The sequence below is a fragment of the Artemia sp. Qi Xiang Cuo genome, chromosome 7, assembly GCF_049724085.1.
Source record: "Artemia sp. Qi Xiang Cuo chromosome 7, ASM4972408v1, whole genome shotgun sequence".
NCBI classification, from domain to species: domain Eukaryota; kingdom Metazoa; phylum Arthropoda; class Branchiopoda; order Anostraca; family Artemiidae; genus Artemia; species Artemia sp. Qi Xiang Cuo.
In genome coordinates, this window is record NC_142800.1 from 41,430,651 (window position 1) to 41,455,278 (window position 24,628).

The 24,628-nt window shown below is 34.4% G+C and overlaps 1 protein-coding gene across 1 annotated transcript in view; it reads left to right on the top strand.

Annotated features, from left to right (window-relative positions):
• LOC148950281 (glutamate receptor 1-like) overlaps positions 1 to 24,628 on the top strand; it is a 413,540-nt gene that overhangs the window by 308,281 nt on the left and 80,631 nt on the right. Inside the window, exon 9 of the mRNA XM_089091823.1 lies at positions 2,109 to 2,216. Coding sequence (XP_088947949.1) covers positions 2,109 to 2,216 — 108 coding nt within the window. The remainder of the gene's footprint in view (positions 1 to 2,108; positions 2,217 to 24,628) is intronic.

A 24,628-nucleotide genomic window follows, 5' to 3' on the forward strand; every position in this document is an offset into this window, starting at 1 on the left:
TTTCAATTATTCATTTACGGTGAGCCAAAATCAAGACCTGCATTAATTCAAAAACGTTCAAAAGTTAAATAAAAAAAAACAAGTTTTTTTTAACTGAAAGTAATGAACGGAACGAACAGAAATTATTCCGTATATGAAAGGGGCTGTCCCCTCCTCAACGCCTCGCTCTTTACGCCAAAGTTTGACTTTCTCACAACTCTATTTTTTTGAAACAATAAAAAACTTTAGCGTAAAGACCGAGGCGTTGAGGAGGGGTCAGCCCCTTTCATATACGGAATAATTTCTGTTCGTTTTAAGTCTTAACGTCGTTCCTTACTTTCAGTTAAAAAAAACTTTTTTTTATTTAATCTGCAAGTAAGGACGAACTCAAGTCAATAGCAACTGAAATTCTTAAAAAAGGAATTTTGATAGCAATTAATGCATCAAGAGAAATAGTTTTTAACGCTGCAAGTATCCTCGGTGAAAATCACACCACTAGATTCATTATATCACAAGAACCATACGGTAGAGGTTTTAAGACCCTATCTACATAGATGTTGAAGTTTGCATTTTTTTTTCTCATCAGAAAGATCACAGATGAGTGCTTATTTGTTTCTGTTTTGTTTTTTTGTTTTTTTTTCTTGGGGAACGAATTGAACCGATAATCGTATAAGATTGGAAGAGGGGTCGTTCACACCGAAATTTCAACTTCTAATGCCCTTTTTAATAGACCAAAATATTAAGCCGCGGGAAAGTGAAGTCTTCTACCACGTTTTGGTACCAAACCACGCTTTTACCCCAAAGAGGACCAAGTTGCATTCGATTAATAATTTTGAGATGTCTAATCAATTTGAGAATACTTAAAACTATACGCTAATTTTCCCAGTTTAAAAGAAAATAGTGCCACATGGTGGCGCATTCTTTCCTGAAAAGTCAAGTAGTCCATAGAAGATAAAAGGTCAATAGGGACAATATCTTAATGTTACGCACCAGCTACTGTGAAAGAGGGGTGTTGGGGCATAGTGTAGGTAGGGTGGGATTTGAATAGATGCCGAAAGGAGTGCATTTCAATGCCTGAACTATCTAACTATCGATGGGCTTTCAGATAACCATGTATAACGATCCAGTGCTCTGCTAGTGATCCAGGAGAAAAAAAAATTTTAAAAGGTGACCTAATAGTGCTATTCAGGTAGAAATGCAATTTCCTTTTTGTTCAAATGGGGGACTGTGACATCCCTGCATTGGATTTTTAACAATAGCAATTAAAATAGTGCAGTGATTGTTTCAATCCAACGTCATTTTCGAGGAGTTTCAGTCTATAATTCAAATTACCCTAAATTTGTTTTCTGAACAAACTTTTACTATTAAGACTAATCAAAGTAATAGTTGCCGTTCCTAAATCAGCTACTAATGGCATTTTTGCTTATATTTTTGACAAAAAGTACATTTTTTGGTAGTTCAGCTATTATTGACAAAATGCTTCGTTCTTTACTCATGGACAAAGGTAGGAGCTTCATTAGGGTTGATTCTTCACTGCAGTGAGGCTTAGCTAGTTTTTACGCGGAGTTAGGCTCATGGTTCTACTTAATTAGATTTAGACTAGTTTTGTATTGACTCTGAAATTGACTCTATCTGCACTAAGTCACTTACACTTACTCTGCACTTATTCCAAAATTTGGGGCTCTCTCTCCTGTGGCTACGAGAGTCCGTATTCTCCCCCACTGTATGCTCAATTTGTGGGGTTTCTGGCCACTTCGAGTGTGATTTCTATATAAATTTTGTCTGAATATCGCTGGGGGCTACTAGAGTGCACTAGAACAAAAAAGGCACGAGTTTTAAAGCAGAATTGTAGGCTAGAGCCCTTTGATAAATAAACTTCGCTGATTATCCAGATTTGTGGGGTTAGCTATAGTGAGTCATGAATAATGGTCTAGTTTTAACGTGTATCGAGTTGAATGTCTAACTCCGGATATGGTTACTACACATAAATGCCATAAAAGTGCCGTGTGTAAATCCTCAGGTCAAGCAAGATTTCTTATTATGAACAGTTCTCCAATCTTCTGGAATCACAGGTTTTATTCGAGCATTAGTTCAGTCGGAGACCTTTGATTAACAACTTTTAATTTTAGGTTCAAATGGAAGGTTTAACCGGTGATATAGGCTTTGATGACCTTGGTCGAAGGGAGAACTACACATTGAATATTATTGAGATGACAGTTGACAGTGACGTCGTTAAGGTGAGTAGTCATTTATTTTTATTCTGGAATTATGCATTGCAACACTAACTTTACGGCACAGTGGCCTGATGTGAAACCCTTCGACTTAGAATAGGGGTTTATTCACTGTTGTGCTGCAGAAAGTAAAGTTCAGAAACCGCCATATGTAATTTACACAGCTAATAAGAGTTCATTTACCATTTTAACATGGACAATGTCATTACTTTTTTTCTTAATTCCAATATTCACGGCACCAGGTACTTCAAAGTATCTGATATGCCGCTATTCGTTTACCTCGTTCAATGGCCTCGATGTTTTAAATTTCTATTGAACCTTCTTTTGAAAGTGTCGACAGAGGAATTTGCAGGGATAATATCCCAGGAAGATAAAAATTACTACTTCCTCCATTCTTCAGACCAATATCGCAAATTTTTTACTAGGAAATAATCATTAAAATCCAAATTTGTGCAATAAAGCTCTGAAAAGTTCGAACAAGAAAGGTCATGGATCAATCTGTTCTTTGAGTGTTATAAATTGAGCCATAGGGCCCTGGCTGTTTGACAGGGATTGAAACAGTAACCATTATTGTTATGCCCAATATTACTGAAAATACAATATAGCCGAGGTGTCACTCAAATTCGTCTGCTCCATGATTTAGTTTTGCAGTTGAACAGATTTTTCGTTTTCACTCTTTCGGGTCGATCTTTGACCTCGATAAATTAAAATTAGTTACCCGAAATGACTTAGTAAGGATTTAGTCGACAAACGTAACTATTTTTAGTTATAATAAAAGAACAAAGAGCTAAACACGAATTTTTGTTCAAAATATAGTTTTTGAAAACCAAAGAGCTTGGCAAAAGCATAAAGTGACTTATCGCAGAAAGTAGTTACGACTGAGCTTTTCTTTTTCATTACAAGACTACTGTAGCGGGAAAGTCTGTTTTTTACCATGTTTCTTGACTTTCCTTACGCACCCTACATTCAAGATTTTTAAGCCAATTTCTGAAACCAATTAATGAAAGTGCGAGACACAATTTAAAGCAAGGCAGGAATATGGGGTTTGTGCACGGTAGTCTATTTTGAAAAAGAGAGTAATTGGTGTTTGGAAACAAGTCAAGAACCAAAATCTAAGGGAATACAAATTTCAATATAATTTTCATTTACGAGATGATAGTAGTCTGGCAGCTTCGATTTTCTTACTGCAAGCCTAAACTATGGCCTGTTGAGAAGAAGGAAACATGTTAAGAAAACAATTCTTACTTCATATTAGTAGTATTGATATAATATCTCCAATGAGACAGGTAGGCAATTACTGTGTACAATTAAAGGTACGAGACAGGTAGGAAATTACTGTGTACAATGAAAGAGAGCGGGGTAATAGGAAATTACTGTGTACAATTAAAGGTATGAGACAGGTAGGAAATTACTGTGTACAATCTAAGGTAGCGCACAGGTAGGAAATTACTGTGTACAATGAAAGGTAGCGGGGTAATAGGAAATTACTGTTTACAATGAAAGGTAATGCACAGGTATGAAATTACTATGTACAATAAAAGGTAGTGGGGTAATAGGAAATTACTATCTCAATGATAGGTAGCAGACAGATATGACATTACAGTATTAATTAAAGAGAGAAGACAGGTACCCAATGTAGCTATAACAGTTAAGAGCGGACAGTCCCCCCATATAGCTATAATGATAAGTAGCGGACAGTCCCACCATATATTTATAATGATAAGTAGCGCACAGTGCTCCCACCAATACAAGCAGACAGTGTAATGACCGGAATTCAACCACCGTGAAAATTCGTGTTGACCTGTGTTCAAAGTGCGTGATGATTCCTTAGTTTGAAATTGTAAAATTCTTTTTGTAATTTAATTTGTTAGGCGTGGTTGACTTATGTTTAACCTTGAACTAATTTACATAAATTAATTTATTATTAATTAATTTACATAATTACATTAATTTACATAATTCCATTAATTTTTTTTTAATTTTAATATTTTTTTTATTGATGACATTTTATTGTACTCTAATGATGATATTTTTCTTTTCCAATGATATGATTTTTTACATTCTAAGTATCTTCCCATTGATTTATATGAAATTTGTGTTTGATGTAGGAATCGAACGTGAGACCCGTGATTTCCTATGGTAAAAGAACGAAACGTTAATGGACTGAACCAACAAACCTTTGAACATATTATGATTTTAGAAATACATCCAATGAATTGTTTCTGGGACATTGCCCAACTGATGTTAAGCCTCACAATATCGTAACAGGTTCATTCCATTGAACTGGAACAAGTTCAAGCACATTCGATTTATCAATTGTATTTTTGATAGGGGTTAAAAGTGACATGTTTCGGGGCATTTTTATGGCATCATCATGAGAATATGCATACCACGATGATTTGAGATGCATGCTAGACAAACAATTTCTTCTGATACTTGGGCCCAAAGTCCTACCCCTATCCCTCAACCCTATCACTCCACCATCCCTCCAACCCCTATCCCTCCACCATCCCTCCAACCCCTATCCCTCCACCATCCCTCCAACCCCCCCCCAATATTTTTTTTTAACTTTTTTTATTTTTCAAAGTTCATTTTGGATTTTTACATTCTCTTGATTTGTCAAAGTTCATTTTGAATTTCTTTCATTGAAATGCAAGAGTTGGAATATTTCAGTAGTGTTTTGTCGTGGTTTACCTTGTCACAGTTACATTCTCTTAATTTTTCAAAGTTCATTTTGAATTTCTTTCATTGAAATGCAAGAGTTGGAATATTTCAGTAGTGTCTTGTTGTGCTTTACCTTGTCACAGTTACATTCTCTTGATTTTTCAAAGTTCATTTTGAATTTCTTTCGTGAAATAGAAGAGTTGGAATAATTCTGTAGTGTTTCGTCGTGGTTTAACTTTTCACGGTTACATTCTCTTGATTTTTCAAAGTTCATTTTGAATTTCTTTCATGAAATGCAAGGGTTGGAATATTTCAGTAGTGTTTTATTGTGCTTTACCTTGTCCCAGTTACATTCTATTGATTTTTCAAAGTTCATTTTTGCTTTTCTTTCCTTGAAAATGCAAGAGTTGGAATGTTTCAGTAGTGTTTTGTCGCGGTTTACCTTGTAACATTTATATTCTCATGATTTTTCAAATTTCATTGTGGATTTCTTTCCTTGAAATCCAAGTGTTGGAATATTTCAGTAGAGTTTTGTCGTGGATTGCCTTGTCACAGTTACATTCTCTTGATTTTCCAAAGTTCATTTTTGGATTTCTTTCGTTGAAATGCAAGAGTTGGAATATTTCAGTAGTGTTTTGTTATGGTTTACCTTGTCACGATTACATTCTCTTGATTTTTCAAAGTTCATTTTGAATTTCTTTCGTTTCAGTAGTGTTTTGTTATTCTTTTCCATGTCACAGTTACATTATCTTAATTTTTCTAAGTTCAATTTGAATTTCTTTCGTTGAAATTCAAGAGTTGGATTATTTCAGTAGTGTTTTGTTGTGCATTACCTTGTCACAGTTACTTTTTCATGATTTTTCAAAGTTTATTTTGGATTTCTTTCGTTGAAATGCAAGAGTTGGAATATTTCAGTAGAGTCTTGTTGTGGTTTACCTTGTCCCAGTTACATTCTCTTGATTTTTCAAAGTTCATTTTGAATTTCTTTCGTGAAATGCAAGAGTTGGAATATTTCAGTAGTGTTTCGTCGTGGTTTACCATGTCACAGATACATTCTCTTAATTTTTCAAAGTTCATTTTTAATTTCTTTCGTTGAAATGCAAGGGTTGGATTATTTCAGTAGTGTCTTGCTGTGCTTTACCTTGTCACAGTTACATTCTCTTGATTTTTCAAAGTTCATTTTGGATTTCTTTCGTTGAAAAGCAAGAGTTGGAATATTTCATTAGTGTTTTGTTGTGGTTTACCTTCTCACACTTACATTCTCTTGATTTTTCAAAGTTCATTTTGGATTTCTTTCCTTGAAATGTAAGAGTTGGAATATTTAATTAGTGTTTTGTCGTGGTTTACCTTGTCACAGTAACATTCTCTTGATTTTTAAAAGTTTATTTAGGATTATTACTTTCTCTTGATTTTTCAAAGTTCATTCTGAATTTCTTTCATGAAATTCAAGAGTTGCAATATTACAGTAGTGTCTTGTTATGCTTTGCCTTGTCAATGTTACATTTTTTTGATGTTTCATACTTCATTTTGGATTTCTTTCGTTGAAATGCAAGAGTTGGAATATTTCAGTAGTGTTTTGTTGTGCTTTAGCTTGTCACAATTACATTCTCTTGATTTTTCAAAGTTGATTTTAAATTTCTTTCCTTGAAATGCAAGAGCTAGAATATTTCAGTAGTGTTTTGGCATGGTTTACCATATCACTGTTACATGCTCATGATTTTTCAAAGTTCATTTTGAATTTCGTTCGTGATAGGCAAGAGTTGGAATATTTCAGTAGTGTTTTGTCGTGGTTTACATTGTCAAAGTTACATTGTCTTGATTTTTCAAAGTTCATTTTGGATTTTTTTCCTTGAAATGTTAGAGTTGGAATATTTAAGTAGTGTTTTGTCGTTGTTTAACTTGTCACAGTAACATTCTCTTTATTTTTCAAAGTTCATTTTGGATTTTTACATTATCTTTATTTTTCAAAGTTCATTTTGAATTTCTTTAATGAAATGCAAGAGTTGGAATATTTCAGTAGTGTCTTGTTGTGCTTTACCTTGTCACTGTTAAATTCTCTTGATTTTTCAAAGTTCATTTGTGATTTCTTTCGTTGAAATGCAAGAGTTGGAATATTTCAGTAGTGTTTTGTTGTGCTTTACCTTGTCACAGTTACATTCTCTTGATTTTTCAAAGTTGATTTTGAATTTCTTTCCTTGAAATGCAAGAGTTGGAATATTTCAGTAGTGTTTTGGCATGGTTTACCATATCACTGTTACATGCTCATGATTTTTCAAAGTTCTTTTTGAATTTCGTTCGTGAAAGGCAAGAGTTGGAATATTTCAGTAGTGTTTTGTCGTCGTTTACCTTGTCAAAGTTACATTGTCTTGATTTTTCAAAGTTCATTTTGGATTTCTTTCCTTCAAATGCAAGAGTTGTAATATTTAAGTAGTGTTTTGTCGTGGTTTACCTTGTCACAGTTACATTCTCCTGATTTTTCAAACTTGATTTTTGGATTTCTATCGTTGAAATGCAAGAGTTGGAATATTTCAGTAGTGTTTTGTTATGGTTTACCTTGTCACAGTTACATTCTCTTGATTTTTCAAAGTTCGTTTTTAATTTCTTTTGTTGAAATGCAAGAGTTGGAATATTTCAGTAGTGTTTTGTCATGGTTTACCTTGCCACAGTTACATTTTCTTGATTTTTCAAAGTTCATTTTGAATTTCTTTCATTGAAATGCAAGAGTTGGAATATTTCAGTAGTGTTTTGTCGTGGTTTACCATGTCACAGTTACATTCTCTTAATTTTTCAAAGTTCATTTTGGATTTCTTTCGTTGAAATGCAAGAGTTGGAATATTTCAGTAGTGTTTTGTCATGGTTTACAATGTCACAGTTACATTTTTTAGATTTTTCAGAGTTCATTTTGAATATCTTTCATTAAAATGCAAGAGTTGGATTATTTCAGTAGTGTTTTGTCGTGGTTTACCTTGTCACAGTTACATTCTCTTAATTTTTCAAAGTTCATTTTTGGATTTCTATCGTTGAAATGCAAGAGTTGGAATATTTTAGTAGTGTCTTGTCGTGATTTACCTTGTCACAATTACATTCATTTGATTTTTCAAAGTTCATTTTGGATTTCTTTCGTTGAAATACAAGAGTTGGATTATTTCAGTAGTGTTTTGTCATGGTTTACCATGTCACAGTTACATTCTCATCATTTTTCAAAGTTCATTTTGAATTTCTTTCATTGAAATGCAAGAGATGGATTATTTCATTAGTGTTTTGTTGTGGTTTACATTGTCACACTTATATTCTCTTGATTTTTCAAAGTTCATTTTGGATTTCTATCGTTGAAATGCAAGAGTTGGAATATTTCAATAGTCTTTTGTTATGGTTTACCTTGTCAAAGTTACATTCTCTTGATTTTTCAACGTTCATTTTTGAATTTCTGTTGTTCAAATGCAAGAGTTGGAATATTTAAGTAGTGTTTTGTTGTTCTTTACCTTGTCACAGTTACATTCTATTGATTTTTTCTAATTTCAATTTGGATTTCATTCATTGAAATGCAAGAGTTGGAATATTTCAGTAGTGTTTTGTCGTGGTTCACCTTGTCACAGTTACATCTTCTTGATTTTTCAAAGGTCATTTTGGATTTCTTTCCTACAAATGCAAGAGTTGCAATATTTCAGTAGTGTTTTGTTGTTGTTTACCTTGTCACAGTTACATCCTCTTGATTTTTCAAAGTTCATTTTTGGATTTATATCGTTGAAATGCAAGAGTAGGAATATTTCAGTAGTGTTTTGCTACGGTTTACATTGTTACAGTTACATTCTTTTTATTTTTTAAATGTTCATTTTGTATTTCTTTCTTTGAAATGCAAGAGTTGGAATATTTCAGTAGTGTTTTGTCATGGTTTACCATCTCACAGTTACATCCTCTTGATTTTTCAAAGTTCATTTTTGGATTTCTATCGTTGAAATGCAAGAGTTGGAATATTTCAGTAGTGTTTTGTCCTGGTTTACCATGTCACAGTTTCATTCTCATGATTTTTCAAAGTTCATTTTGAATTTCTTTAATTGAAATGCAAGAGTTGGAATATTTCAGTAGTGTTTTGTCGTGGTTTACCTTGTCATAATTAAATTCTCTTGATTTTTCAAAATTCATTTTTGATTTCTTTCCTTGAAATGCAAGAGTTGTAATATTTCAGTAGTGTTGTGTCGTGGTTTACCTTGTCATAGTTACATTCTCATGATTTTTCAAGGTTCAAATTCCACATTATTGCACAGAAATATCAAAATCATAGGTTAGGTTAGGTTAGCCTACGTACGCGCGCGTGCGTAGGCTAGCCTAACGTAACCAATGATTTTGATATTTCTGTGCAAAAATGTGGATTTTGAACCTTGAAAAATCATGTGAATGTAACTGTGACAAGGTAAACCACGACAAAACACAACTGAAATATTCCAGCTCTTGCATTTCAAGGAAAGAAATCCAGAATGATTTTTGAAAAATCAAGAGATTGTAACTGTGAGATGGTGAACCACGACAAAACACTACTGAAATATTCCAACTCTTGCATTTCAATGAAAGAAATCCAAAATGAACTTTGAAAAAATCAAAAGAATGTAACTGTGACAAGGTAAGCCATAACAAAACACTACTGATATATTCCAACTCTTGCATTTCAACGAAAGAAATCCAAAAATGAACTTTGAAAAATCAAGAGGATGTAACTGTGACAAGGTAAACCACAACAAAACACTACTGAAATATTCCAACTCTTACATTTCAAGGAAAGAAATCCAAAATGAACTTTGAAAAATCAAGAGAATGTAAGTGTGAGAAGGTAAATCACGACAAAACACTACTGAAATATTCCAACTCTTGCATTTCAATGAATGAAATCCAAAATGAACTTTGAAAAAATCAATAGAATGTAACTGTGAAAAGGTAAAGCACAACAAAACACTACTTAAATATACCAACTCTTGCATTTCAACGAAAGAAATTCAAATTGAACTTTGAAAAATTAAGAGAATGTAACTGTGACAAGGTAAACCATGACAAAACACTACTGAAATATTCCAACTCTTGCATTTCAACGAAAGAAATCCAAAATGAACTTTGAAAAATCAAGAGAATGTAAGTGTGAGAAGGTAAACCACAACAAAACACTACTGAAATAATTTATCTCTTGCATTTCAATGAAAGAAATTCAAAATGAACTTTGAAAAATCATGAGAATGTAACTGTGACAAGCTAAACCACGACAAAACACTACTGAAATATTCCAACTCTTGCATTTCAACGAAAAAAATTCAAAATTAACTTTGAAAAATTAAGAGAATGTAACTGTGACAAGGTAAACCACGAAAAAATACTACTGAAATAATCCAACTCCTGCATTTCAATTAATGAAATTCAAAATAAACTTTGAAAAATCATGAGAATGTAACTCTAACATGGTAAACCATGACAAAACACTACTGAAATATTCCAACTCTTGCATTTCAACGAAAGAAATCCAAAATGAACTATGAAAAATCAAGAGAATGTAACTGTAAGATGGTGAACCACGAAAAAAAACTACTGAAATATTCTAACTCTTGCATTTCAATTAAAGAAATTAAAAATGAACTTTGAAAAATCAAGATACCGTAACTGTGGCAAGGTAAACCATGACAAAACACTACTGAAATATTCCAAGTCTTGCACTTCAACGAAAGAAATTAAAAATAAACTTGGAAAAATCAAGAGAATTTAACTGTGACAAGGTAAACCATAACAAAACACTACTGAAATATTCCAACTCTTGCATTTCACGAAAGAAATTCAAAATGAACTTTGAAAAACTTTGAAAAAATAAAGAGAATGTAACTGTGACAAGGTAAACCATAACAAAACACTACTGAAATATTCCAACTCTTGCATTTCACGAAAGAAATTCAAAATTAACTTTGAAAAATTTTGCAAAAATCAAGAGAATGTAACTGTGACAAGGTAAACCATAACAAAACACTACTGGAATATTCCAACTCTTGCATTTCACGAAAGTAAATCAAAATGAACTTTGAAAAATCAAGAGAATGTAACTGTGACAAGGTAAAGCACAACAAAACACTACTAAAATATTCCAACTCTTGCTTTTCAACGAAAGAAATACAAAATGAACTTTGAAAAATCAAGAGAATGTAAGTTTGACGAGGTAAACCACAACAAAACACTACTGAAATAATCCAACTCTTGCATTTCAACGAAAGAAATCCAAAATGAACTTTGAAAAATGAAGAGAATGTAACTGTGTGATGGTAAACCACGACAAAACACTACTGAAATACTTGCATTTCAATGAAAGAAATTCAAAATGAACTTTGAAAAATCAAAAAAATGTAACTGTGACATGGTAAACCATGACTAAACACTACTGAAATATTCCAACTCTTGCATTTCAACGAAAGAAATCCAAAATCAACTTTAAAAAATCAAGAGAATGTAACTGTGAGATGGTAAACCACGACAAAACACTACTGAAATATTCCAACTCTTGCATTTCAATGAAAGAAATCCAAAATGAACTTTGAAAAATCAAGAGAATGTAACTTTGGCAAGGTAAACCATGACAAAACACTATTGAAATATTCCTAGTCTTTCATTTAAAAGAAATAAATTAAAAAATCAACTTTGAAAAATCAAGAGAATGTAACTGTGACAAGGTAAACCATAACAAATCACTACTGAAATATTCCAACTCTTGCATTTCAACGATAGAAATCCAAAAATGAACTTTTAAAAATCATGAGAATGTAACTGTGACAAGGTAAACCATGACAAAACACTACTGAAATATTCCAACTCTTGCATTTCAAGGAAAGAAATCCAAAATGAACTTTGAAAAATCAAGAGAATGTAACTGTGACAAGGTAAACCACGACAAAACACTACTGAAATATTCCAACTCTTGCCTTTCACGAACGAACTTCAAAATGAACTTTGAAAAATCATGAGCATGTAACAGTGATATGGTAAACCATGCCAAAACACTACTGAAATATTCCAGCCCGTGCATTTCAAGGAAAGAAATTCAAAATTAACTTTGAAAAATCAAGAGAATGTAATTGTGACAAGGTAAAGCACAACAAAACACTACTGAAATATTCCAACTCTTGCATTTCAACGAAAGAAATCCAAAATGAACTTTGAAAAATCAAGAGAATGTAACAGCGACAAGGTAAAGCACAACAAGACGCTACTGAAATATTCCAACTCTTGCATTTCATGAAAAAAATTCAAAATGAACTTTGAAAAATCAAGAGAATGTAAAAATCCAAAATGAACTTCGAAAAATCAAGAGAATGTTACTGTGACAAGGTAAACCACACTACTGAAATATTCCAACTCTTACATTTCAAGGAAAAAAATCCAAAATGAACTTTGAAAAATCAAGAGAATGTAAATGTGAGAAGGTAAACCATGACAAAACACTACTGAAATATTCCAACTCTTGCATTTCAAGAAAGGAAAACCGAAATAAACTTTGAAAAATCAACAGAATGTAACTGTGACAAGGTAAAACACAATAAAGCACAACTGAAACATTCAAAATATTACATTTTACGTAAGAAATTAAAATGAACTTTGAAAATAAAAAGAATATAATTGCGGCATTTTAAAGCACAACGGAATACTACTGAAATGTTCCAACTCTTGCATTTCAACGAAAGAAATTCAAAATGAACTTTAAAAATTAAGAGAATGTAACTGTGACATGGTAAACCACGACAAAACACTACTGAAACGAAAGAAATTTAAAATGAACTTTGAAAAATCAAGAGAATGTAATCGTGACAAGGTAAACCATAACAAAACACAACTGAAATATGCCAACTCTTGCATTTCAATGAAAGAAATCCAAAAATGAACTTTGAAAAATCAAGAGAATCAAGAGACACTAAGCGCACGTGTAACTGTAACAAGGTAAATCACGACAAAACACTACTGAAATATTCCAACTCTTGCATTTCAAGGAAAAAAATCCACAATGAATTTTGAAAAATCAAGAGAATGTAACTGTGACAAGGTAAACCACGACAAAACACTACTGAAATATTCCATCTCTTGCATTTCAAGGAAAGAAATCCAAAATGAACTTTGAAAAATGAATAGAATGTAACTGGGACAAGATAAACCACAATAAAACACTACTGAAATATTCCAACTCTTGCATTTCATGACAGAAATTAAAAATAAACTTTGAAAAATCAAGACAATGTAACTGTGACATGGTAAACCACGACAAAACACTACTGAAATATTCCAACTCTTGTATTTCACGAAAGAAATTCAAAATGAACTTTGAAAAATCAAGAGAATGTAACTGTGACAAGGTAAAACGCAACAAAACACTACTGAAATATTCCAACTCTTGCATTTCAACGAAGGAAATTCAAAATGAACTTTGAAAAATTAAGAGAATGTAACTGTGACAAGGTAAACCATGACAAAACACTACTGAAATAATCCAACTCTTGTATTTCAATGAAAGAAATTCAAAATGAAGTTTGAAAAATCAAGAGAATGTAAAAATACAAAATGAACTTTGGAAAATCAAGAGAATGTAAAAATCCAAAATGAACTTTGAAAAATAAAAAAAGTTAAAAAAAAATGTTGGGGGGGGGGGGGGGGAGGGAGAGTGGAGGGATAGGAGTTGGAGGTATGGCAGAGGGATAGGGGTTGGAGGGATGGTGGAGTGATAGGGTTGAGGGATAGGGGTAGGACTTGGGGCCCAAGTATCAGAAGAAATTATTTGTTTAGCATGCAACTCAAATCATCGTGGTATGCATATTCTCATGATGATGCCATAAAAATGCCCCGAAACATGTCACTTTTAACACCTATATAAAATCCAATTGATAAATCGAATGTGCTTGAACTTGTTCCAGTTCAATGGAATGAACCTGTTACGATATTGTGAGGCTTAACATCAGTTGGGCAATGTCCCAGAAACAATTCATTGGATGTATTTCTAAGATCATAATATGTTCAAAGGCTTGTTGGTTCAGTCGATTAACGTTTCGTTCTTTTACCTTAGGAAATCACGGGTCTCACGTTAGACTCCTACTTCAACACAAATTTCGTATAAATCAATGGGAAGATACTTATAACGTAAAAAATCATATCATTGCAAAAGAAAAATAGCATCATTAGAGTACAATAAAATGTCATCAATAAAAAAAAACTATTAAAAAAAAATAAAAATCAATTAATGCAATTATGTAAATTAATGTAATTATGTAAATTAATGTAATTATATAAATTAATGTAATTATGTAAATTAATGTAATCATGTAAATTAATTAATAATAAATTAATTTATTTAAATTAGTTCAAGGTTAAATATAAGTCAACCATGCCTAACAAATTAAATTACAAAAAGAATTTCACAATTTCAAACTAAGGAATCATGAAAACTTCATTCATGGAAAGATCCTCTAACATGACCCCCAACCCCCCCCCCCCACACTACCATAAAAAAACCCTCCTGAAAACTTCTGTATACTTCCCAATAACCAATACTATATGTTAACATTGGGTAACGTTCATAACTTTTAGCCCTCCCCCTGGGGACTTCGGGGGATTAAGTCATCCTAAAAGACATATTTATCATATTTTCGATCATGCTGAACAAAATGGCCATCTCAAAATTTTGATCGGGTGACTTTGGGGAAAAAATAAGTGTGGGAGGGGGCCTAGTTACCCTCCATTTTTTTTGTCACTTAAAAAGGGCACTAAAATTTTTAATGTCCATTCAAATGAGCCGTTCCACGATATTTTAGGACAACTGCGTCGATATTATTACCCCTGGAAAAAAAAAACAACAAAAAAACAAATAAATAAGCATCTGTGATCTTTCTTCTGGCAAAAAATAAAAAATACTACATTTGTGCAGATAGGAGCTTCAAACCTTTACAGCAGGGTTCTTTGATACGCTAAATCTAATGGTGCGATTTTCATTAAGGTTATATAACCTTTAGGGGGTCTTTCCCCCTTTTTTGAAAATCAGCCAAATTTTCTCAGGCGCGTAACTTTTGATGGGCAGTACTAAACTCGATGAAAGTTATATATTTGAAATCAGCATTTAAATATGATTCTATTGATGTATCTACTGGTATCAAAAACCTGTTTTCTAGAGTTTCGGTTACCATTGAGCCGGGTCGCTCCTTACTTACAGTTCGTTACCACGAACTGTTTGATACAAGCATACCCAGAGTGCTTCACAGTTATTTGCACTGTGGTTTACCATATGCTTGTATTCTTCTTGCTGGTGTGAATTCTCTTTTCGATCGAAATGCTTTTCTTGGGCACCACCGACAGAAATTGTTTAAATAGACCATCTAATAAGAAATGTCTGCTGATGACCTTGTAATTACAAGACACCACCCATAGGGAAGCTTAAATTCGAGAACGGCTCTATCCTATAAATTTGCTGGTTGAACTTGCTTGAGAGATTCGTTGAAATCGTCAGCTACTTGTCTTTGAAACGGAACAAATTGTACGTCCCGATAGTAGTTGTTCACCCCTCTCATTCGTGAAATGGGTTGTCGCTCTGCTCGAGCAGGAGCCCATTTCTGCTAAGATCCCGTTTAAAAGTCGTATCTTTAATACCTTGTACGGAAAAGAAAATTCCGTGGCTGAAGTTGACGATGGTTTGAAAACTGACTCAAAATCGAAACGGAATGGACCTAAGATTCATTTAATTGAATTCTGATGCTCCGTAAACCCGGTAACCCTCATGGGTCTGGCAGGGATCGCCGCAATCACTTTTTGTCACTTTTGTGACAAACCAAAAAGTCTTCTGTATAACTTTGTTCATACTTCCCTATAATAATTTGATATTTAAAAAGTCATACAGAAGACTATACCATTTTCCATGTTTAAAGGAAAAGTAATATTTTAAATTAATTTCATTTTTATGTTCCTGGCATCCCCCAGGCCATTCAGCGTGTCCCCAGGTGGCGAAAGGGTTATATAACCTTTAGGGGGTCTTTCCCCCTTTTTTTGAAAATCAGCCAAATTTTCTCAGGCGCGTAACTTTTGATGGGCAGTACTAAACTCGATGAAAGTTATATATTTGAAATCAGCATTTAAATATGATTCTATTGATGTATCTACTGGTATGAACGCTCTACAGATATGTAGGGTACCCTCATAGGAGGCACGGACCAAGGGGGGACCTTGTCCCTGGGGGTCCATAATAGAAACTGGGGCACCCTCGCCAGGGGTCATAAATATAGGCGGAAGAGGAAAAAGGCCCCTCAAATGTACGCTCAAAAGAGCCCACTGGTTTGTTCACAAGTCCCATGAGTTGCAAACCTTCTCCCAGTAATGGGTTAAATTGCATGGTGATGCAGAACACCATCGCGGGAGGATCTTCTATAGAAGGATAACTGCGGCAGGGCGTAAGATCCAGATCTATGGACAACGGCCTCTGCAAAGGGCTGCCTTGACCTTTTCGGGGTACCTGCAAGACTGGGGACCTTGCGGTCAACTCTATTCCCACTTGAGAAGTGGCGGTCCTCGAGGAAATTATAGCCTAGTAAACGACACAGCATTCGCACAGGATTCTGATTAACGGACAATTCTTCTGGGCTTGTAATATTTTGATGTGCGTCTTCGGGCTAAAAAACATCACCCTAGCTAATTTACCTATTATGGGTTGACTCCACGTAGTAGCCTGATATTTGCAAGGATAAATACATAATGAGTTGGAGGTCATATAATAGAGACTATCTTCGCAGGGTTTCGACTGTTGTTGAAAGAAGAGCATCGTCCAGTGACGAACACCATGTTGAGAGCAATATGGGCCCAGGATTGCAAAAAGCCTCCATTCATGGAGGTCCAAGGGACTTCTTGCTGTCCGGTTCTAAGCCGGATTAAGCACTTCGGTGTAGACTTGAGAAGATATGTGATCCCCGTCCTGCACTGGTATCCGGGATCATTGCTTTTCCTGAGGCGAAAATAATTTCAATGATTTAAAGAACATGAAAATTGGAACTTGGAATGTTACGACGCTAAAAAATGACCATCGTATCGACATTTTGAGTGACGAATTCAGACGATTCGAACTGGATTTATTAGGAATTTCAGAAACTCATATCTCAGGGGTAGGAAGCATGAAATCAGGTGATATAGAATTTGTTTATTCAGGCAGGAAGGATGGGGTACATAGACAGGGAGTAGGGCTCATGATGAATAAGGAAGCTGCTAAGTCTTGTTTAGGCTGGGAAGGTATTAATAATAGAATACTAATGGCTCATTTTATGACTAAAAAGTTCATGGTATCAGGTATAGTATTATATGCCCTTGTAGAACCAACTGACAGAGATACTAGGGACTCAGATGAATTTTACTTACAGTTACAGGAACAAATAGACAGTGTCCCAGGTAGAAATATGATGTTTATACTAGGAGATTTTAATGCCCAGGTCGGTAAAAATAGGGATAGATCGTATCCTAGCCTAGGTAAATTTGGTGTAGGGAAAGAAAACAGTAATGGATACAGACTTTTGCAATTTTGTAGGTATAACAATCTAGTTATAACCAATACGGTGTTTGGTCATAAAACGGCTCATAAGTTAACATGGTATTCACGTGATGGTAAGTCAGCAAACCTTATTGATTATGTTATAGTAAACCGAAGACTGGCAGGATCAATACAAGATACTAGGGTATATAGGAGTGCTGTTATTGATGTTAAAAGTAAAGATCACCATCTAGTAGTGTCAAGGGTTAATTTAAAGCTGAAATATCGGAAGGGTAACTACCTCCCGGGAAGTTATGATGTTGGTAGACTCCAGGATGAGAATTTGAGAGAAACTTTCCAGGAACAGTTGAATACTAAACTTGAGAGTTTAAAATTTGATAATGTGGAAGATGGTTGGAATAATTTTAGAAAAATAATTTGGGAAGTTGCTGAAGGTGTATTAGGGAAAAAAGCTAGAACTGCAGCTAAGAATTTTAGTGAAAAAGCTTTATGTTTAATAGAAAGGAGAAAGGACTTGTACAAGAATTATCTGAGTGATAGATCGTATGAAAACAAAAGAAATGTAAAAAAAGTGGAGAAAGCATTAAAATATGAACTAAGGAGGTGTGAAGTGGAGGCCATGGATAAAATTGACGAGGATCTGGAAGATGCAGCTAGTAAAATATTGTACTGGCACGTTAACAAATTGAGAGGGAATAGTAAATCCGGACCTGGCCCAGTTAAAGATAGGAATGGGGTCGCAATTAGCGATAAGGAAAAAACTAAAGAGAGATGGGCAGAACATTTTGAGAATTTGCTTAACCGAGACAGAGTTGCAGGAAAAAATATAGAGGAAAATGAAAAAGTTTGTGATACCTTGGATCTGAAGGAAGATTTGTTTTTTGAGGAGGAATTAGCAACATTACTAAAAGGATTAAAGAATAATAAGGCTCCAGCCCCTGACAGTGTGGTAAATAAGTTTCTTAAATATGGCGGCCCAGAGGGTAGAAATAACTTACTGAAGATTATGAATATGATTTCTGAGAAAAGGGAAGTACGAAACGATTTTAGGAAAGCTTAAGTTAAGCCACTGTATAAGAAAGGTGATAAAAATGAGTGTTGCAATTATTGAGGCATGAGTCTGGTCTCTGTAGGTAGCAAATTACTTAGTAATATGATGAATTTTAGACTGAGAGATGTCGCAGACAAAGTTTTAAGAGAAGAACAGTGCGGTTTTAGAAAAGGTCGAGAATGCATTAACCAAATTTTCTCTCTTAGGCTAATAATTGATCAGTACCTGAGTTTTCAAACACCTTTGGTCCTCACTTTTATAGATTATGAGCAAGTGTTTGATTCTGTTGATAGAAAAGCTTTGGCAAAGGTCTCATCCTTGTATGGTATACCAGACAAATACATTAATGCTGATTAGTGTTATGTACGACAATAAAACTGCTGCGGTTAAGGTAAGAAATTAGGTTAACAGCTGGTTATGTATTAAATCAGGAGTTAAGCAGGGTTGCGTTCTATCCCCCTTAGTATGGATTATTTTGATGGACTTTGTTTTAAGGAGCACAGGAAAGGCAATGAGAGAACACGGAATCAAATGGGGAAGAAAAGTCTCCTGGACTTGGATTATGCTGATGATTTAAGCATCCTAGATGAAAGTGAGAGCAAAATGAATGAAGTTTTAGAGGTTTTGCGAGTTCAGGGTGCTAGAATTGGTTTGAAAATTAGTGTTAAGAAGACTAAGTCACTAAGGCTAGGAATAAGTGAAGACGAAAAGGTGACGTTGGGTAATGAAAAGATTGATCAGATTGGTGGGTAGCTTCACTTACCTTGGTAGTATTATCAGTAGAAATGGTGGGAGCAGTGAAGATGTTAGATATATAATTGCCAAGGTTCATGGTGTTTTTTTACAGTTAAAAAATGTCTGGAAGAATAGGAAGATAAGTCTGCAAACCAAGATTAGAATATTAGAAGCTACAGTGATGACAGTGGTCAAACATGGCTTTGAAGCATGGGCGCTCCGAAAAGCGGTCGAAGATTTGCTAGATGTTTTACAGAGAAATTGCCTATGGATTGTTTTAGGTACCCGTCTGACGGACCATATTTCAAACAGTAGGCTATCCGAAAAATGTGGTTCAATACCGCTCTCTAGGGCTATAATGAAAGAAAGGTTGAGGTGGCTAGGGCACGTTGTGCGGATGAAGGATGACAGATTGCCGAAGATTATTCTTTTCGGCCAACCATCTAGGGCTAAACGGAAAGCAGGTCGTCCCCGTCTGGGGTGGGAGGACGTCATAAAGAAAGATTTAAAGGAAATGGGAACTTCGTGGGCGGGTGTAAAAAGGGAGGCTTTGAATAGATTGGGATGGAGGAGGAGCATGCGTAGCTTTGTTGGCCTCAGGCGGCTTGGTGCTGCGGTGAGTTGTTAGTAGTAGTAGTAGTAGTATCATTCCATAACTGTTCTGCCAGCATACTATCGAGCACGCTATAAAATTTCCTTATAACAAAACTTATCACTTTGACGTGGTTTCCTTTTAAATAGGCAGCAACATTGACAAGTCAAATGGTGCTGAATGACAAAATTTCGTTTTCCCCTCTTAGTCGTAGCGCACGAATAGGGTATTGCTTCATTCTTGTTGAAATCCAAGAAGCTACTGGACCCAATTAAATTGTCATTGTTTATAGAATTGCTATTTTTGACGGTATTACTAGACATTCATTCAAGCTTATACTTATTTGTCCACTATATGGGGATAAAACTAATATTTCTCTTCCCCCAATCTGAGTTTGTACCTTAGATTTCTCTTCATATAATTTTCACAAACCCTTCTCAGAACCCAAAGCCATTAAGTTTGAGTAGTGTCCTATATTGACATTTGACGGGCTATTAGAAACCTGTCTATAACATATGCTGATTTGACGGGCGATTTAATTTCCTTGGTAAAAGCCCGTCAAACAGTGTGTGTTATAGACAAATAGATCTATCGTGAAATATATTGTGGATTTGACATCATTCTGCAGTTACACCCATTTCTGGACCGATCAGAGATGTTTCCACGGAGGGCACTCTATATATGGTGAGTTGAATATCGTAGCTATGATGCCATAGCAACCAGATTCAATATAAGGACAAAAAATAAACTGTCCAATTTAGCTAGAGGCTAATATATTCAACTACCCATTAGGACTTGTAAAATATTACAGATATCAAAAAAGTATCTCAATTTGCAAAAAAAGTCATCTCATTTGCATACAGCTAACTTAATGATGAGTTGAATAATAGGGATGAAACATAGCTCGATGATATTCTTATTTTTAATTGGATTGTATGAAAGTGTTGAAAAGGGTAAAACTGCTTACAAGTTAAGGTAAGTCTAAGAGGATGGTAAGTCTCACGCAACTTGACATAAATGTTAGAATAACATCATTGGTATCAATCTGTGGAAACGGTTACTGCTGACAAAGAGATCATGCGACTTGACTTATATTTACTTCTTGGGTGTGTTCTGTATAATACATAAGTACCAATTGAGCAGTGTTGACAATGTAAAATATACTTTAGCATTCGAATATGCTAAAAAGTTGAAACTAATAGAGTCAAAAACAAAAAAAGATAAAAATATAAAAAAAAAAAACAAACGAGACTGTGGCCAGTGGAGAGAAAAGAAAACACAAATGCAAAACAACGCGGATATTTCGCCTGTATCCAAACAAGGCGTCTTCAGCACGAAAGAAACACAAGAAGAACAGGATAAAAAAAAATAAGATAAAACTAAAAACCAAAAACACCGCCACCAAAAAAAAATTAAAATGTACAATTGGCGCAAACTGATCCACGTAGGGAAAAGATGCTATTATAGAGTTACTTCAGTGAGGACACCAGATTAACGGAGGAAAAATAAAAAAAAACTGTAAATTACTTTAATTATTCTGTTGCGAAATAACCCTTTTGTTAGCTAATACTGAAGCAAATCGTTTTGGTCTAGCAGGTAAATAGTTTTATCTTGTTTTTTTTTATCCTGTTCTTCTTGTGTTCCTTACGTGCTGAAGACGCCTTGTTTGGATACAGGCGAAATATCCGCGTGGTTTTGCATTTGTTGGTTTTTTTTCTCTCCCCTGGCCACAGTCTCGTTTGTTTGTTTGTTTTTTAGATTTTTCTCTTTGTTGGTTTTTGTCATGGCTGGCCAGTTCGGCTTAAGATCTTTCAGTAATAGAGTCGTAGGGGCCAAGATGACCTTGTGACTTGACAAAGCTTTACTTCTCGGCTGTGTTCTGCATAATAAACAAGTACCAATTGAGCACTTTTGTCAATATAAAATATACTTTAGAATTGGAGTAAAAGTTGAAAAAGTTGAAACTAATAGAGTCTAAAAGTTGAAACCAAAAAGTTGAAACTAATAGAGTCGTAGGCACCAAGAAAAGATCACGTGAGTTGACCAAGCCTTACTTCTTGACTGTGGTCGCCATAATAAACAAGTAGATAATGTGGGATGTGGGCGATATAAAATATTCTTTAGTATTGGAGTATGCTAAAAAGTTGAAACTAATAAATTAGTAGATGCCAAGAAAAGAATTTTAATATAAAAATACAGAACAATCCTTAGAAATCCTTAGAAATCAACTAGTGAGATGATTATTGATGTGAACCATCAAGTGCCACAACCATCAATGACCTTAACCACCAAGGACCTCAACCTCCAAGGGCCCCTTCTCCCCAACTTCCAAGGGGCCCCCTCCCTCCAACTTTTTGGACCCCTCCCCTCTCCCTTTTTTTAACTTTTTTATTTATTTTTTTAACATGGTAGTTTTTTTTTTAAAAAAATTACATGTCTTAGAATGACATGAAACATACTTAAAAGACAAAAAATTAACATCAAATATTCATACAAATTCCAAATGAGAATGATATATGTTAGTAGTGACTTTTACTATTAGAAAAATAATGTTTGTAGTAGCACTTTTTTTACTTCGAATTTTTGGGTCTTAAAAATTTTTTCAACTTTTCAATTTTTTTTTACCTTTTTCTAATTTTTAAATTCTTTTTAACATGGAAATTTTTTTCACATTTTTTTTCACGTGTCTTAAAATGACATGAAATATACTTAAAACAAAAAAAATCACATTTAATATTTTCTAAATACAAAATGGGAATGATATTAAAATGTTAGTCGTGACTTTTACTATTAGAAAAATAATGTTTTTAGTAGCACTTTTTTCTGACTTGGAATTTCAACTTCTTTTTAAGTATCTTAAAATGACATGAAATATGCTTGCGGCTGTACCAATCGTACCCTGTGCTTGCTCATGGACACGGCGCAGCTTTCTCAGTGGTACTCTATGGCCGGTTATTGACACTACGCGGCACAGTGTGAGAATTAGAGTTACATCAATCAACAACATAGCAGATTTTAAAATTGATCTAAGTTTTTAGTTAGAAATATCTTTTTATGTGACTGTGTGATTTCCAATGGCCACTATCATGACTTCAGTATTTCATATGAGAGCAATGCACCGAATTTAGAAATCGTGTAAAATGAAATAGAAGAGGACAATCTGCAAGAAATGAGAAGAAGAATCTTTGATGAAATGGATAGAAAAAAGGGCAGGCTCATCAGTTTCTGCCGTGGAAGAGAGTGACCAATATCACAAGAAACAATACAAACAACGGACATCCTCTCCATTTCAAGGAAGACCAGGGGCACAGGGAAGGTCTCGTAAAAGGAGGTTCGATATAGCAGAAAAGAAAGACCCAAAGAAGAGACATAGAGAAGATGGATATCTCTACATGGGACACTATCAAGAGAGAACACGATGAATTATTTTATAGAGCATACCAAGAAAATCAACTAGTGAGATGATTATAAATTTGAACCATCAAGGACCGTGACCATCAGTGACCTTAATCACCAAGGACCTTAACTTCCAAGGGTCCCCTCTCCCAACCTCCAAGGAGCCCCCTCCCTCCAACTTTTTGGGCCCCTACCCTCTCCCTTTTTTGAACTTTTTTATTTTTTTTAACATGGTAATTTTTTCACCTTTTTTTCTACATGTCTTAGAATGACATGAAACATACTTAAAATACAAAACAAATTCACATTTAATATTTTATAAATTCAAAATGAGAATGATATAGATATGTTAGTAGTGACTTTTACTATTAGAAAAATAATGTTTGTAGTGGCACTTATTTCTGACTTGGAATTTTTGGGTTTTAAAATTTTCAATAGTTATGAATTTCAAGAGTTATGTCGGACAGTAATAACATACACCCCCATTCCCCTTTTTACCCTCACTTAGAACCCTACTAATATCTGTAGTTGGATTAAAATGTCCAATTGAATCAGGCTCTGTGGGTGGCATGTATAGAAGCCACACCCAATGCTCCACTGATGACACCCTTCTTATCGGAACAGGTGCCCCTCTTCAAATTCTGTTTCATACTGCAACACCGTGACGCCAATCTTTAAATGTGCATTAGCCCGCTCAAAAATATCTATTCCCTTTAATGCCACAGGAAATTGACCATTTAAACAATTAAAATCTACTACGGGAAACTTTGACCCCTCCCTACCATTAACTGCTAATTTGTCCAACCTTTTCTTAGAAGCATCTTTTTGAAGAGGTTTGTAGGCACCAATCAAAAATGCATACTTGAAACACTGTAGCCTCGCATTGAAATAGTTTCGTTGTATCCCCTGAAATCCTTCTAAATCTGAATGATATTTTAATTCAATTGCCCTCCCTCTCCCAGCCCATCTCTTAAAGTAAAATCCTTTTAAATCTACAGATGTTGAATATGAAAAACTCAATAAAAACAAACATCGGCCCACTACCCACCACATCATGATCAGACACTTTAGTTTGAATGCTATTAGCTCGATCTAGGAAAAACTCCTCATAATTTGATAAATACGGACGAATTGCCAACATCTCTGTGTGCAAGTATTTCGAATACAGCTCGCTCACATTTTCATTTAAAAAAAATATTGTTAGTGTTATTGATACTTTTAAGCTAAACCCCAGGCCCACATCCCCATCTGTTGTTCAAGAAGGGCTCGAATCTTGTTAACATATAAATGGGTAATGTCCACGGGATTTGTTATTATATCCCCTGACACTAAAGGGTTAAATGGGTCACCGAACTTGGTGCTGTAGACTTTTATATGGTGCAATGCAGAGTTGGAAAGAAAAAAATCTGGAAGTAGGGATACTTGTGGTGAGGTTGTATCATTACTAGTACTACTACTGA